Here is a 16,758-nt window from a genome sequence, read left to right on the forward strand (position 1 = left end):
ACTGATTAAGTAAATAAATTTTACTTAATCATAAGGCTGAATTACTACAACACCACTGCTGTTTCCAAACACTACAAAACTCAGATGATGCTTCATCTTATATTCAAATCCATTGAGCGCTGCACATGGTTCTGATTTGGATAAATGCATGTTTCGATCGACTACAGTGAACGGTTGTTTGTTTTTCCGTCATCACAAATTGCTGCTGGGAAAATAGTTTGCTATTTCCTTTTAATCTATAAACATGAAACAAACTCGGACATGTAATCTGTGTGAGATATTCAAGATCTGTTCAATCAAAGCTTCTTTGATCTTCATTTTCTCTCTCACACACACATAAATAAATCTCATGGCTTTTGTTTAGATTGCCTTTTTTCTTTTTTGCTGTTTGTTGAAACAAACTTCGCCATCTACTTTTGTTTTTCTTTAACCTCAAGCCTTTTAAGCATTAAAAATATGTTTCGCTAAGCTTACAGTCACATAACTCATTTAGATTGCAGCTTTAGTGTTTGTTTATAATGTGTAATGTTAAGCATGCAAAAACACTCTTGTAGTATTTGTTGCAATATTTCCCAGATCTCTGTTGTGGGTTTCTTTCTTTCTTTCTTTCTCATCTAAAAATAGCTCAGCTCTATTGGTGAAATCATCTGAGTTACGAAAAAGGATCATGATCACAATGAAGCGTCATATTTACACCCTGCATCGTCAGTCTGACTTTACATGAGGTCAGAATTAGTTTACCTTGGTCTCTTGCTAAATAACAGTGTTGCAACAGTCATGCTCAGAGTCAGAATGAGAATCGAAACAACACAGAATATGTGTAATGGAAACCAAATGACTCAACAGCCTTTAGTCAGTGTCCATATTTCATTTGGCAATGTGAAGAATTAAGTTATACTGCTGATGTGTGAGTTTGGTTTCATCTTTCATATTCAAAAGCCACAGAGCCACAATTCATCCTAAAACCTTTTATGAATAATGAAATATAAAAAGTTGAATGTAATATTAATTTTATTCCTTTAAATATAGATCAGTTTTATGTCTACATTTTAAACTGAGGAAAAACAAATTTTATAACTTCATGGATATTTGAAAAAAAAAAAAAAAAAAAAAAAAAGCTCAATTGAATTCAAAGAGCTTGTGTCACCCAGGGCAAATCAATCAAATCTGTACAAACAGGTGCTGCATTGCACCTGCTTTTCCCCTTGGTGATTAATAAAACATGTCTTTTTAGTCTGGTAACACATTCACATACATAGCCCTGAGGTATTTTGAACATTGTGCATCAATGTCACTCTTGTTGAGCAAATCATGACAGGCAACAGCAGTATCCTGAGAGACTCCCATAATTCCTTGCAAACCAGTCAGAAACATATTAGAGGGGTGCTAAACCCGAGAAAAACTGCAAAAGCACAATAGTGATATACATTGGAGAAAGTGCTGGTCTCAGGTGAATTGAGGACAGCCAGGCCTGAGACATGAGCGAGCAAGTCCATCTAGTGGTCAATAGTGTAACCGTATATAGCATGAACCTTTGACCAATGTTACACTAGTTACATAAAAATAAGATTTTTTATATAAATTAATATTATTATTAAGCAAGTATAAAATGAAATTCAGCTTTTCCACCACAGGAATAAATTCAATTTTAAAATATATTACAGTAGAATTTTAAATTGTAATAAAATTTCACAATATTTTAATTTTTACTGTATTTTTGATCCAATAAATGCAGCCTTCATGCGCAAAATACTTTTTTCCCCCAAAAGATTTTTTTAAAAAAATCTTACCGACCCAAAACTTTTGAACAGTATACATATTTAACATAATAAATTTAACATCCATTTAGCTTCAAATATAAAATCTCTAGTTGAATAACTCCTCAACAAAAGTTATAGAATATATATATGACAATTCTGTTATTTACATCATTTACTGTCCTTCATGCTGTTCCAAAACTTCTTTTTCCATGAAACACAAAAGATGTTCTGCTCATTACCAAACAATGTAGTAATAAACCATGTGATCAATGAGTTTCAAGCTCCAAAAATGACAAAAAGCACCTAAAAAGTTGCTAAACATGTGAGAAGAAGAACAAAATGTGCGGTTATTTCCCAGAAAACTGCAGTTATTTCCTCAATATTCAAAATAAGGTGCATCATGATGTCACAATCATGACCAGTGTTGGGGGTATTACAAGTAACTTGAGTTACGTAATCAGATTACTTTTTCTTTTTTAAGTAACTAGTAACAAAAAAGTAACGCATTACTTTTCAATTTACAACAAAATATCTTAGTTGCTTTTCCACATTTATTGACTGACAGCTCTCCTGTCCCCATGTTGAGAAAAAATAAAGTGCAGAGGTGTTGTGTGGGCTGTGTGAACATGATGGTTTATTTTAGTTCTAAACTAAATGTGAACATGCATTTACTCATCTCACTTGCATGAAAACATTCAGTATTCCTCAAAATGAATAAAAACAGTGAAATGCAAACTCAGAATTTTACGCAAACCTGTAATAATTAACTGCATTAAATTACACAAGTATACTTTATGTATTTAATCTCACTTTATTTACCAGTGTCTTTGCTGCTGACCTTCAATGATCTAATTCAACCATACTAATAAGCAAAAATGACTTTAGATTAGATTTAGAAATAAGAATGTTGAACTTCCTTCTCCTGTATCCTAATCTTCTTTAATCCAGAATGGCAGCACAGCTGAAAGGTTTGAGTTGCGCCCTCTACTGTACAGGCGTAAATATGCATTTCCTTCCACATTTTACTTTTGGTGTGAAAGGGCCTTAACATTTGGCAAAAAATAGAACTTTTTTTGTTATTAAAAAACAAACAAGCAAACCCAGCCCAGGTAAAAAGTAATGCAAAAGTAATGTAACAGATTACTTTTCATAAAAAGTAACTAAGTAACGAAATTAGTTACTTTTTTAGGGAATAACACAACATTGTAATGCATTACCTTTAAAAGTAACTTTCCTCAACACTGGTCATGACCAATGATGCCAAACGGCATTGGATCTTGTGTCTCATAACAGCTACACTCTTAGAAAAAAGTGTTCAGTTGAGTACTATGGTTCTTGATTCAATTTTAAAAACACTTTATGTCAAAAAGGTTCTACATAAAGTAAAGTCTACAAATGATTGCATAATACTTTCATGTTTGATGGGCTATTTCAATTTTTTCTAGTGATAAAGTATGTTTATGAGCTATTTAATTCATAAAATGTAATCAAAATGAATTAAAACAAAATTATTAATTAAAACTAAATCCATAAAATGATCCCATGATGGGAACTCCTAAATGGTTCTATATGAAGAGCCTGACAGAAACCTTTAAAGTTCCATAGAACCTTTTCTTAGAGTGTACAGTGCTCCAAATTAGAATATGTGCATATTGAAAATTACACAAATGAGATCTTGAGAGCTATGGAAGAGAATTTTGGTGAATATTTACATTTTGGGGTGCACTTCACACAAAGCTAACACTTAGAAAATGGTACTTGAGTCACATGGACAACTGTTATAGATTTTTTTTTTTTTTTTTATGATGCTTTGTGTCATTTTTCAAGCTTGACAGCCCCTGGTGACCCTTCCATTGCTTTTGTTTAGATTTTTTTGTCCTCTGCTGTTTGTTGAAACTTCTACTTTTATTTTTCATTAACTTCATCTTTTAAGCATTAAAAATACATGTCACTAAGCTTACAGTCACATAACTCACTTAGATAGCTTGTTTATGTGTAATATTAAACATACAAAAACACTCTTGTAATATATGTGTTGCAATATTTCCCGACTTCTATGGTGGATTTCCTCTATATAGCTCAGCTATATTGGTGAAATCATCTGAGTTACAAAAAATGATCATGATCATGAATGATCGTGAAGCGTCATATTTACACCCTGCATCGTCAGTCTGACTTTACACGAGGTCAGAATTAGATTTCCTTGGCCTCTTTTGCAAAATAACAGTGTTGCAACAGTCATGCTCAGAGTCAGAATGAGAATTGGAACAACTCAGAATATGTGTAATGGAAACCATATGACTCAACAGCTTTTAGTCAGTGTCCATATTTTTATTTGGCAATGTGAAGAATTAAGTTATACTGCTGATGTGTGAGTTTGGTCTCATCTTTCATATCCAAAAGCCACAAAGCACAATTTAGCCTAAAACGCTTTATGAATATTGAAATATAAAAAGTTAAATGTAATATTAAATGTATAACTTAAATGTATAATGTGTTATTCCATAACACAGGAGTTTTGAGCTTGACAGGCTCTGGTTACCCTTCACTTTTAGTGTAAAGAATAGATTATTAACACAAGGGTGAAAAAATTATGATATTTTTGAGTGAACTCTCCCTTTAAATCAATCTTTTTAGAGTTAAATATATAAAAATCACTGGCTAATTACTCCTGCCTTAACTTCCGGCCTCAAAATCAACTCAAAATTTTGATGCCTTTGTAACAGGAATTCTCTCCATGTTTCTCTTAAGCACTTTGTTCAGCGTGTTAAAAATGACGTCTTTGTTGTTCAGAATGTTGTAGGTGGCGAGGTTGGCCAGCTTCTGGAAATCTTCCGGCTGGTAGGTAAGGTTGTGAGTGGCGAATGGACAGAACATACTGGTGAAGTCAATATCAAAATCTCCTTCCTTCATCTCCGCCTTACCCTCTCTCTTCACTCCTACCACACAAACACACACATAATTGCTTTTAGATGATATGAATACACTTCGTATCAAAGTATCTTTTTAAAAGAACAGCTCACCAAAAAATGAAAATCATCTTCCATTAATTATTCAACCTCATGCCATTCTAAACCTGTATGATTTTCTTTCTTTTGAAGAACACAGAAGGAAAATGCCTCCCGTGTTTTTAAGAAATTGAAAGAACGTCAATGAAAGTCAGTGGGGTCCAAAGTTGTTGCATGGCGAAAAAAAAAATCAAAATAGCTACTTTTGGAAAGTAAATGATCACAGAATTTTCATTTTTGGGTGAACTATCCCTTTAATAATTCAAACTTGTGTTGATGATAAAAATGATGTTAATTGTAAAAGCTACAGATGGCAGTACTCACCAGGAGCTTTGAACTGTTTGAATGAGACATTGACCATGGGAAAGTGAAGCACTATGGGAGCTTCTGGATTGTCTTTATCTTCAAACACATAAACTTCCTTAATCGGCTCAGACTCCAACTTTTTGTAATCGACCTTCGGAAATGGAATCTTGCGATCAGTGCAGTACTCCTCAGTTTGCTTAATGACCTATTGGACACACACATAAACATCAAAATCTTATTTTCCTCATGATCTCCCTGTAATCCATTGAATTTTTCAGGATTTCTCACCTTGAAGTGGTCTGAGTCCCAAGAGTAGTTCAGGGACAGAATGACGTCTGCATGTCTGTCAGACCGTAACACAGGAGGGAAACCTGACTTGAGGACAAAAGCAGAGTCCACCAGGCCAAGTGTGGCATCTGCTGGTGTCAGAGAGTTCGGGAAGGCGTCTGGGTGTGTGTCTGCAGAAAGTCCACTTTATAATTAGGCCATTCCCAGTTTGACTGAACTTAATCAAAAGGGTAATGGTACAAAGTAGGCTAAACTTAACAACATAAATTATGTTCTGACCCTTCCATGCGGTGAAGTCACGGTTCTCACAGTAGTTCCTGTGCAGGTTAAAGCCTCTCAGGAAGTTGAACACTTCGCTAATAATGGGGCGGCTGGTCAAAAAGTTGCTCAGCTTTTTTGCCAAGTCAGTCATAGGGCTGACCTGAAGTGTGTCCGACGTTGTTGGTTTGTCGTCTGTGTCTACAGATAAGAGAGAATGACATTTATTCATTGTTTGCATGTAGATAAAATGAATTTTAACATAACATCACAGCAGTTTATGTATATACTTAGTTTTCTGGGAAAAAAATTGAAAAAAAAAAAAAAAAGTTTAAATGGGATTTTGATTTTTGAAGTTTTTATATATTTTGCATAGTGGTCTGTATGTGAAATGTCTAGTTTTAGAACAGAAGTTTTCAGATTGTGCTGTATTGTACTTATTTTAATTTGCAAATCTCCTCATGAATTGCACTGTCAGGAAAAAAAATTGTACCTTTAAGGGTATAACTTGCAGTATCCTTAATGAGACAACTTATTTACCCCATATTTAGGGATATATAAATATTATTCTTTATTAATCCAATGGATCCAACCAACCCCGTGACGTCACAGGTTGTAGTACTGTAAGATGGTAAGAAGACTCTTGCTACAAAAGCTATAACAACCATTTTTTTTATTTTAAATGGTTACAATTATTGTGTTTGTTATATAATTTTTTATTAGAGTGGAAATCCATTTAATAAATATTTACAGGGTAGAGAAGAAATGATTGAATAAAGTTATTTTTGTTTTGTTTTTGCGCACAAAAAGTATTCTCGTCGCTTCATAAAATTAAGGTTGAACCACTGTAGTCAAGTGGACTATTATACCGATGCCTTTAGTACCTTTCTGGACCTTGAAAGTGGTCTATTGATGAGTCAGATCCTCTCGGATTTCATTAAAAATATCTTAATTTGTGTTCCTTACGGGTGTGGAACGACATGAGGTTGAGTAATTAATGACAGAATTTTTCAGAATTTTCATTTTTGGGTGAATTTACCCTTTAAGAGGCCTTTTATTTCATTAGTGCTATATTATCTTCAAGTACAGTTTTTTTTTTTTTTTAAATACTCTCAAGATCTGAAGTACACTACAAGTATACATTTAATACAATTAATTGCACTTCTTTTTCCACAAGGGCACTCTTTAATAAAGTTGAAAGTCAACCAAACTTTTGAGAAGCTACACAGGAAACATTTGCTCAGGTATTCATACTCATTGATATTGCCTTGTTCTTACCTGTGTGGTTCACTTCTTCTCCAATCTTACTGGCCCAAGATGGGGTCACTCCAGTCACAATACTCCACAGCTGAGTCAGACTCAAAGAGAAAACACTGCTCCATATCCCTGCAAACACAGCACAGCAAACACTAACATGTTGAATACAAATAATTTAATATCTTTAACTTAAAATTGTTTACCATTCATTGACCTTTTTGAGTATTTACATCTATTTACCCAGTAGAGAGTATATCCCAGATTCAGGGAGTTTCTTGACCATGTGGCCGAGGTAATATTCACTCCCAAAGTTTTGTGCAGGTACAAAGGCACCATACTTGGTAAATCCGACCTCATATGGGGTGAACTCACACCATTCTGAGAAGAGAGTAAAGAGAAGCAACATATCTACAGTAAGCACTTTAGTCGCATTCAATACAAAGAATTAATCTGTTAAGGAACAAACATAATTAACTTATTGCCCATATAGGACCATTATCTTGTAGGACTGAAAGTAGCAGGCAAATGAAACCAGGCAAATTGAATTACTTACCAGTCTCTATGATACTTCCTCTCTTGCCATTCTTCATGTTGAGAGCTGTGTAGATGGGTAGAGGGTTCTGGCCCTTTGATAGTGCCATCTGCTGGTCAGATAGTGTACCCAATTTTTTCTGAGGAAGAAAAGAATTTATGATGAAGACGTTTCTGATAGAGAAACAAAATTATTTGCATTCTTATGCTTAAAATGTATTTTATGTCTGTGCAATCAAGGGTTTTATGTACCTTCCCTTGGATGAGATACTCTATAGCCAGACCCCACATGTCGACGAGAGATACAAGGTGTCCTTCTTTCACTCTCTCTTCCATCTTCTCTTTGTAGTGATGTAGCTGCTCAGGGGAAAATATACTGAACACACTTTTAGAGATCTCCTTCTTCACAGACTCCATAACCCCATTTAGGTCATTGTTTGACCAATTAGCGTCATTATAAAGATAAGCCATAGTCCTGTAAGACAACAAGAGAAAGTTTGATGATTAAAGTGTCATGACTTTCGACTTTCCTTTTCAACCCGGAAGAACGAAATTGCTCAGAAAAGCGCAAAAATATCCAATTTTAACTTTTTGGTTAAATTTATGAGTGCTTTTAGTGTTTTCATTGATGTGCAGCCTGTACATAGGCTATCTGTTCTCATCTCAAAAAATGTGTTTTGGGGTTTCATGACCCTTTAATGACATTTAATTCAAAGAAAACTCTGGGTTTTGAAGCAAAACCTGATGAAAACCAGAACCACTTATTTAGATTTAAATGATAGTTCACCCAAAAATGAAAATTCTGTCATTAATTACTCACCCTCATATCGTTCCACACCCATAAGACCTTCGTTCATCTTCAGAACACAAATTAAGATATTTTTCATAAAATCTGATGGCTCAGTAAGGCCTGCATTGCCAGCAATAACAATCCGTTTTTCAATGCCCAGAAAGCTACTAAAAACATATTTAAAATTTTATTGACTACAGTGGTTCAACCTTAATATTATAAAGCTACGACTAAAATACTACTTTTTGTGAGCCAAAAAAAAATATTGTAAAAATAGTGACTTTATTCAACAATCTAGTGATGGGCGATTTCAAAACACTGCTTTATGTAGCTTCGAAGCTTAACGAATCATTTGTTTCGAATCATTGGTTCGCGCGTATCAAACTGCCAAAGTCACGTGGAATCATGTGATTTTGGCGCTTTTTTAAAAAAAAATGTGATTCAAAACAAATGATTCGTTAAGTTTCGAAGCTTCATGCAGCAGTGTTTTCAAATCGCCCATCACTAGATATTGTTGAATAAAGTCGCTATTTTGTCATTTTTCAAAAAGTATTCTCGTCGCTTTATAATATTAATTTTGAACCACTGTAGTCACATGAACTGTTTTAAATATGTTTTTAGCTTTCTGCGCATTGAAAAAGGGAGTGTTATTGCTGGCGATGCAGGCCTCACTGAGCCATCGGATTTTATGAAAACTATCTTAATTTGTGTTCCGAAGATGAACGAAAGTCTTACGGGTGTGGAACGACATGAGGGTGAGTAATTAATGACAGAATTTTAATTTTTGGGTTAACTAACTCTTTAAACAGCTCAAACTGGAGCCTGTAGTGCTCTTTATACACACCAGGTGGAGCCAGAAACCCCTGTGATGTAGCTGACTGCATCAAGAACTTGGAGTTTTTGCAGGGCTCTTAGGCCTCCGAATGAGCTAGTCATTGCTCTGGTCCCGCCCCCAGAACACACCACAGCCACCAATGGGACCTGAGGATTCACATTAGTCTTATAAATATATTAATTAAAACAAGCATTTTCTGCCATAACAAGATATGTAATTTCAATGAAATTATTAAAATGTAAATAAATAAATTACTAAATCGTATTTAATTAATTATAATTATACAAATTATTATTTACATTAAATTAAAACAATTAGTAAATTGTGGGAACAATAGTATGTCTGGTCACTTTGCCAGGAAGTGTGAGCCTGTTAAATGTGTTTATAATTATGTTTATACTCATGTATTCTTGCCTTGCTGGGCTCAGGTGCAGAGCTGAGATTCAGAGCTTTCTGAAAAGCTTGTGACACGACTTTTCGTCTCTTCACCAGAAAATTCTTTTCTTCCATTGGAATATCAAATCCCAGACGCACATCCAGCTGTTCATTATAGCTTCAGAACACACACACACACACACACACACACACACATATGATTATTCTGAGGGATTTATGGAATCAGACCGAAATAGGACATTTTGGTGGTATACAGTGTCATTTAACAATGATCAATAACGCAGTTAAAATCACAGTTTTGGTTGATATGTAGTTTCTTTGAAATGGTTCCTGAAAAAGTCATTTAAATTGTTTACCGGCCCTCTGCTGTGCTTAGTTGCAGATCCACTTCACCCTAAAAGAGTTTATTACTGCAGTTAGTTATTACCTTTTCTTTAAATTGTGGAAAATAACATTAAAATTAGATTTTACCAGTACTCACCTGTCCAACAGGCATGGAGAGTTTAATCTGCTTTTTGGCTGGTAAAGGATTTACAGAGACAGATGACAGAATGTCTACAGTCTTTGGATTTGTCCCATCCACTTCCACCCCAGCCTGGACAAACAACAAACATGTAAAGAAATAAACAATCATCATATACTTTCAGCTGTTCTTGTAAAGTGCATGCTTTATTGTAAATCATTTTAGTAAGAAATGTTCTGCTAAGAATATCAACTTAATCGATGACACACTTTTGGGGGGATGAGACTAAACTCAGTCTCCAGGTCTCGGTTGATGTAGTAGCACATAGTCTGTGTGCCGCTGGGGTTTTCCACAGAGCTCGAGATCATACAGTCTTCCTTATATGCGCCTCGCAGTTTTAACATCATGCTCTTCTCTGCTGAGGTAAACACAGAGAAAAATACAAGATCATTTTTTGCACTGTTCTTATTGCAGCACCTTTGTAAAAATTAATAAGGTCCTTTTTATATAAAACCAAAAAACATTTTTTTTATTTTATTTTAGAAGACTTGCTATTATTTATACTTATGAAATGGAATTTTTACTAAAATATTTTAGTATTACTTCTTTCTCATGCTTTCATTGGTTATTAAATAAAGACTCATGTATATTTAAATATATGATTTAGGGTCTGATATCTATATCAGTCTTATAAATATATTAATTAAGCAATCATTTTCTGCCTTCACAAGACATGCCATATCAATGAAATTATTAAAATGTAAATACATTTTAAAAAATACTTTCTGCTTAATATTGTAAACATCCATTTACCATTATGAACCATTTACCATTAGTTTTTAGACGTTTTTGCACCTTCACATCCAATGCACAGAATGGGCCTGCCTAAAAATTAAGGAAATTGAAAGTGCTTTTAGTGTTTTACATAGTTCAACTAAGATTTCCAATGTAAAGTCAATTTTGGTCTATGGCAACCTGAACTTGTTGCTTATGATACTGCTAAAGATTTTTACATAATGTATGTGTAAAATATACAGTCATAAAAAAATGCCACATGATGTCAAATTTATCAAATGAAAGTAAAGCATCCAAGTGATTTTACTGAATACAATATGTACATTTATTTTGCAATATCATGTGAACATTTTATTAAGTGTAGGTGGGTTTAGCTGTATTTCTGTCATGACATCTCTCTGAGTGTTTGGTATGGTAATGGGTATGACAATGTTGTATGTTTGGTCTTGGTGAAATAGATCTGCTATGCTGCTGCTGTAGGTTATACAATACCCTTACAAAAGATTACTGCAGTTTTTTTGAAGTAATACTACAGTTTTTGTTACATATAGTAAAATGCAGTTTTTTTGGACACGAAAAAAATGCAATATTGCAGTATAGCCTATAATAATAGATGTCTGGAGTACAACTGCAGTATTACTGCAATACATCTAAAGTACTAGTAAAATAAAACTGCAATACAACTGTGGTACAGCTGAAGTATTACTAAAATAAAGCTGCAATACAACTGCAGTAATACTGCAGTACAGCTGAAGTAGTTGGATTGTTCACCCACTAATAGGGAACGTGAGCTGAAGTAGTACTAAAATAATAATGCAATACAGCTGCAGTAGTACTGCAGTACAGAATACAACTACATTCTCTAGAATCTCCTGTGATGCTTCCCTGTGCTCCAACAATCTCCTGTGATGCTTCCCTCTGCTCCAGTGATCTACTTTGATACTTCCCTGTGCTCCAGAAATCTCTTGTGATGACTATACTTCATTATATTGCAAACCTTCAGTTGTACTTCATTTTTACTGCAGCTGTACTTATACTGTAGGTACTGCAGTTTTACTGCTGTTGACCTTCAATGTACTGCAGTTGTACTGTGATTATACTCCATTATACTGCAAATCTATGGTTGTGCTTAATTATACTACTTTGTACCGCAGTTTTACTGCAGTTGTACTTCAATATACTACAGTTCTTTTCTGTAAGGGATACATACACAACGCGCTGATGTGAGCAAGTAAGACATGCTGCTGCTGTACAATATAGCGTACATGAATTACCCATAGCAGATCTATACAGGTGGAGCTGGGGAACGTGAAGGGTTTCTGAAAGCGCGCTGCACTGCCAAGGCAATGCTACCAAAGTATTTTGAAGGCAAGCTCATTGGCTACTGATACAGCAGGAACCAATCAGCTGTGCCCTATCATGATGGATTACGAGCAGGTTGAGTTAAAGGACCAATTAACCTGCGCCATCTAGAGTTTCATGAGAGAACTTTGTTTTTAAGCTTAAATGTACTGAAATATAAAATTAGATTATTTTGATAAAATGTCAAGATAATTTCTAACCTGATCTTTTTAATGTATCAAAAAACTCTTACCATCAGCACTCCATTAGAGAAGTATGGTTCAGGCTTCTCAGAGCTTTAAAAAAAAAAAAAGAAAGAGTTAAAATGACTGATTAATTCAGACTGATGTACTAGTAATTGTAAATGTATTTTTTTTTTTTTTACTAGGGAGGAAGCGTACAATTATTAACTATTATAAAACGGTTAGTTCCTGTCCTTGATTCTGATTGGTCAATTGCTGTGTTTTATTCATGATAAAACACGGCTATGACCACTTCACCCAACGGTTCTGTGTATCACTACACAACACCCTTAGCAACCACTCTTAACAACGTAAACTGTATGTTCTCAATTAATATTGTTCATTGAAGCTTACTGTATTATGTAGAAGAGTGTTGTGAGAAAGAGATCGATTGAGCAAGTTTATTACCTGCATTCAGTTTTAGCATTTTCCTTCAGGTCAGTCTTATGTTCATAATAAAAAATCTGTTTAAATGTCCAATGTATTATCCTGTCCTTTTAACAAGGGGTTTTCCTGTGACTGACAGCCCTAGTCAAAGCATTTGTCAGTTGCGTCTTGTTCCATGTTCACAACAATTCAGTCTTTTCAATGTAAAAGTCTTCGCTACTGACTGACACACTCATAAAGACAGTCTTTGCCGCCATCTAATGGCGTAAAAATGTAACTTCTGTTGCTGTTTACGGTCAGGGACTATGTTTGCCGGCAGAAGGAAGGCTTTTAGTGAAAGTTTACTTCATGAAAGTTGCATTGATGCATACTTTAGGCTTTAATATTTGTATTGTGTGGTAACCGTTTTATAAAAGCAATAAGGTACGCGAGGCTAGTGCACAGCCTCTCATACCTTATTGCTTACATATGCATTACCACATTCTTGGTAATGACACCACCATTGTTGTTTTTGCCATTTTTTTTCACAGATTGTGAACATTTTCACTCACCTCTCCGTCATCTCAAACTCCGCCCACAGCTCACTCTTTTTCTGAAGGAAAAAAAGTACATCATAATCATGGATGGAACTATACTCACTCAACATTTGCAATGTTTAAAGTAATGGACACCAAAGGCACTTCCACTTCAAAGACTAAAATTAAATACAATAAAATAATATAAAATAATAAAAGGATAGTTTCATCTTCAAACATTTATCTACCTTATCATCTGAAATGAAGCATTTTGTTTGCTTTTGTCCAGGCGTGAGGTTATTGATATCGAATAGGATGGTGGAGCAGTAGTCATCTTTCGTTAACTTGTCAGCATCATAAATGTGGAATTCCAGAATGTTCTGAACAGACATGAACATAGAGGTGAGGTCATTATGAAGCCCCTAAACATAAGGTCAAAGTTCTGCCTATAGCAAACCCATCATATCTTATGTATCACATCTTAGCACTATTACACAGGCTCAAAATAAAACAAAAAAGCTGTCAGTTTGTGTTTAATAGTGGTTCAACGGATCACAAAACTCATGGTTCGGTTATTAAGTCATGGATCGGATCATTTTTCGGATCAGCACAAAAAAAAAAAAAAAAATTGGGGGGAGGGGGGTAACTGCATTTATTACTTAGCCCACTTTAACTACTTCGATACCACAGCAGAAACTACTAGCCTAATTAATACATTATTAAAGGCAAGTGAACAGACTGTAAAAAGAACAAATACTGTACACCAATTACAAGCATAGATAAATACAACATAAAGTTACAAAAAAAGTTTAAGGTCTAGCTGTAGTATTAATTTTTGTGTACAGAAATGTAATAATTAAATTTAAAATGACACTATTCAGTGTATAAATTTAATATAGATTAATCTTTGTTAAAGCTGTGTTTTGCTGTTTGATTTACATGACAGACAACAGCAGGTATTTATAGGTTGCTGTCACTTTAAGAGTAAGACCCCATGCACGCCCACATCCAATAGACACACATCTGAATTCTCACCTCGTTCAATTAAAACATAACCGAATGTGTTTACGAGAATACTTGACGACAGGGGTATTTTGACTGACATAATGCGTGTATGTGTCCATCCAAGTGCATTGAGGACGCGAAAGAAAAATCAATTTGGAGTTCGCGAGCTATTTGAAACGCGCCTCTCTCTGTGTGCGCGCGAGACTTGTGTGTGCGTCTGTTCGCACCGATAACAGCGTGGCGTGCGATACCGAATTAAATCCTCTTTTACTTCTTCTAGCGCTGGAATGGTTTTTTATATCTATTTAATGTGTAAACTAGCAAGACAAAACACGTGCAAATGATAACCTTTCACTCTATTGCGGTTAAACTTGCAGTTGATCCGCGAATCACATGCGTGCCGAACCGTGGGGCTTGGTCCAGATCACGGATCAACAACGATCCGTTTAACCACTAGTGTTTAATTATAGGCTATTTAAAATTATTTTCCAGGGCAATGGAACAAATTTAGCCATTGGTTGGCAATTTAACAATTACATATTTGAAAATATTATGGGAGTTGAATTATTGTAATTAAAGTTTTAGATTAAATAATTATTCTAATTATTTATGAAGAATGACTTTGCTGGCCTCACCAGCATGTCATTCATCACTGTAATTATTCAAGAATAATCAGGGTGGAGAATCGGTTCACAATGTCAGCTGAGGTTGAAAGGGCAAGGCACAGTTGTAACAAACCCTTTCAGTAAAGAAAATGTAAGGGCGTTATGTAAAAGAGTTATCTTGCAACTGTCTGAAACAGTTTTCATCACCTTGACACCACTATGCACTCTGAAAAGGAAGGTTTCATTCCATTTTGGTGTGTTACTGTTTTTCACAGTCTTGGTACGATGACAGCAGGCACAGGCCGTGGGTAACTTTAAGACGACGTAGCAGTCACATTTAGACACTGGAGAGAGAGCAAAGTTAGTGCACATTAAGTACTCTTGTTAGGTGGAGTATGTAGCAAAGACACACAAACACATAATACACCCAGATCACCTGTTATAAAGCATTTTATTAATATTTCACAATAGGTCGCAATGTATTTGAGGGCTGATGTACTCACAAATGTCGTACGACTGATTGAATTTTCCTCGCAACACTGTGACACTCAGGTTCCAGTATGGCATAAACTCTTTCTGTGAGACAGAAGTAAAATGAAACTGGTTTAAACAGACTGGATTTTGTAACAGCAACATACGTATGCTTCATACAGAAGATATAAGAAACGTGTGAATTCATTTCACTCATTTGAACTGAACTCTTGAGGCTAAACATGCACAACAAATGAAAATATAAAATATAGGATGACAAAATGACATGTCAGTTTTGCTTTTAATATGTGAAAATGTATTCATTATCATACAGGTATTGTTGTTTTTTGTAATTGTCATATATGGAATTTTAATTTAGAATATTATTGTTAAAATTATTATATTTACATAAAATTAACATAAAACAATAGCCAACTTTATTTACCTTGTTTGATGTGGACCAACTAAAATAAATCATTTACTATTCTGACTCAAAGAGAGCTTTATATGTTAATTGTTTAAACAAAATTTACAAATTCTTATCCAAATAATTTTATATTAACATTCAAATATTTTACAAAAGTGCCAACTCTGTTCTCTTTTTTAAAAATGAGCTGAAAGAGTTAACATAATAACTACAAAAAACTGTCATAATGGATTATTGATCAAGCTCCTGCAGATTTGTACAAAAAGTTGCTATTTGTGTTTTTAAGCTAAAATAGCAATGCTACAAAACAAGTAGGTTAATTCATTACTGTCAAATATATGTGAGCTAAAGTAATACCTTCAGCATTGTTGTCTCCTCAGCAAGCCTACAGTGAAGTCTCAAAGGTAGATCAACTGAAGATCTCACTAGTCTTACTAAGTGTGATATAACACATAAAACCTGAGGAACTTGTTTGTTTCCAATCCTTCACACCCTGATAAAATATTTGATGGTGCTTTGTGTTTAAAGTATTAAGGGTGGGTTCATGTTTTTTTTTTTTTCATTTCAAAATTCTCCCTCTGTTTGCAGTCATCTTCCATTACTAGTATATGTTTTTGTGAATGTTGTCTCCCTCGTCATTCCCTTAGAGGGACCTCAAACTACACTCTAAAAAATGCTGGTTTGTTTCAATTATAGGTTTCAATTCGTGTTTGGGTCAAATATGGACAAACCCAGCTGTTGGGTTTAAAATTGAATTAAAAAAATTGGTCACATTTAAGTTTAGGTTCCAATTCTCACTATTAACTAACTATTAACTACAAATTTTGCCTCAATAAACTAAGTTAGGATATTGGTTAAGATTAAAGGATTAGTTCACTTTGAAATGAAAATTAGCCCAAGCTTTACTCTCCCTCAAGCCATCCTAGGTGTATATGACTTTCTTCTTTCTGATGAACATAATCGCAGAAATATTAATAAATATTCTGATGTGTCTGAGCTTTATAATGGCAATGAGTGTGAAGCTGAAGAAAGTGCTTTCATCCACATCCATCCATCATAAATATGTGCTCCACACGGC

At 34.5% G+C, this 16,758-nt stretch overlaps 1 protein-coding gene across 2 annotated transcripts; it reads right to left on the minus strand.

The window, feature by feature from the left end:
• Positions 1 to 581: 581 nt before the first annotated feature.
• pla2g4f.2 (phospholipase A2, group IVF, tandem duplicate 2) lies at positions 582 to 16,121 on the minus strand. 2 transcript variants are annotated; one of them, XM_051868667.1, is made up of 20 exons: positions 16,038 to 16,121; positions 15,286 to 15,358; positions 14,990 to 15,126; positions 13,421 to 13,552; positions 13,209 to 13,249; positions 12,282 to 12,324; positions 10,723 to 10,777; positions 10,162 to 10,307; positions 9,911 to 10,024; positions 9,786 to 9,823; positions 9,448 to 9,586; positions 9,043 to 9,179; positions 7,661 to 7,883; positions 7,431 to 7,548; positions 7,118 to 7,255; positions 6,899 to 7,006; positions 5,642 to 5,821; positions 5,363 to 5,532; positions 5,093 to 5,279; positions 582 to 4,699 (listed from the first exon to the last, which is right to left on the minus strand). In XM_051868667.1, the coding sequence occupies exons 1-20, from the start codon at positions 16,044 to 16,046 to the stop codon at positions 4,461 to 4,463; spliced, it is 2,427 nt and encodes an 808-aa protein (XP_051724627.1). In that variant the 5' UTR covers positions 16,047 to 16,121; the 3' UTR covers positions 582 to 4,460. The 2 variants fall into 2 exon arrangements, with proteins under 2 accessions (XP_051724627.1, XP_051724626.1); XM_051868666.1 differs by having other exon boundaries at positions 10,162 to 10,310.
• Between the last annotated feature and the right edge of the window lie 637 nt (positions 16,122 to 16,758).

Source organism: Ctenopharyngodon idella, chromosome 17 (genome assembly GCF_019924925.1).
Source record: "Ctenopharyngodon idella isolate HZGC_01 chromosome 17, HZGC01, whole genome shotgun sequence".
Lineage (NCBI taxonomy): Eukaryota > Metazoa > Chordata > Actinopteri > Cypriniformes > Xenocyprididae > Ctenopharyngodon > Ctenopharyngodon idella.

Coding starts and splice junctions, on each gene's coding strand:
- pla2g4f.2 (XM_051868666.1), bottom strand. Junction 12,325..13,208: donor GAGTTTGAGATGACGGAGAG/GTGAGTGAAAAT, acceptor TTTTTTTTAAAG/CTCTGAGAAGCCTGAACCAT. Junction 7,549..7,660: donor AGTATCTCATCCAAGGGAAG/GTACATAAAACC, acceptor TTTCTTCCTCAG/AAAAAATTGGGTACACTATC.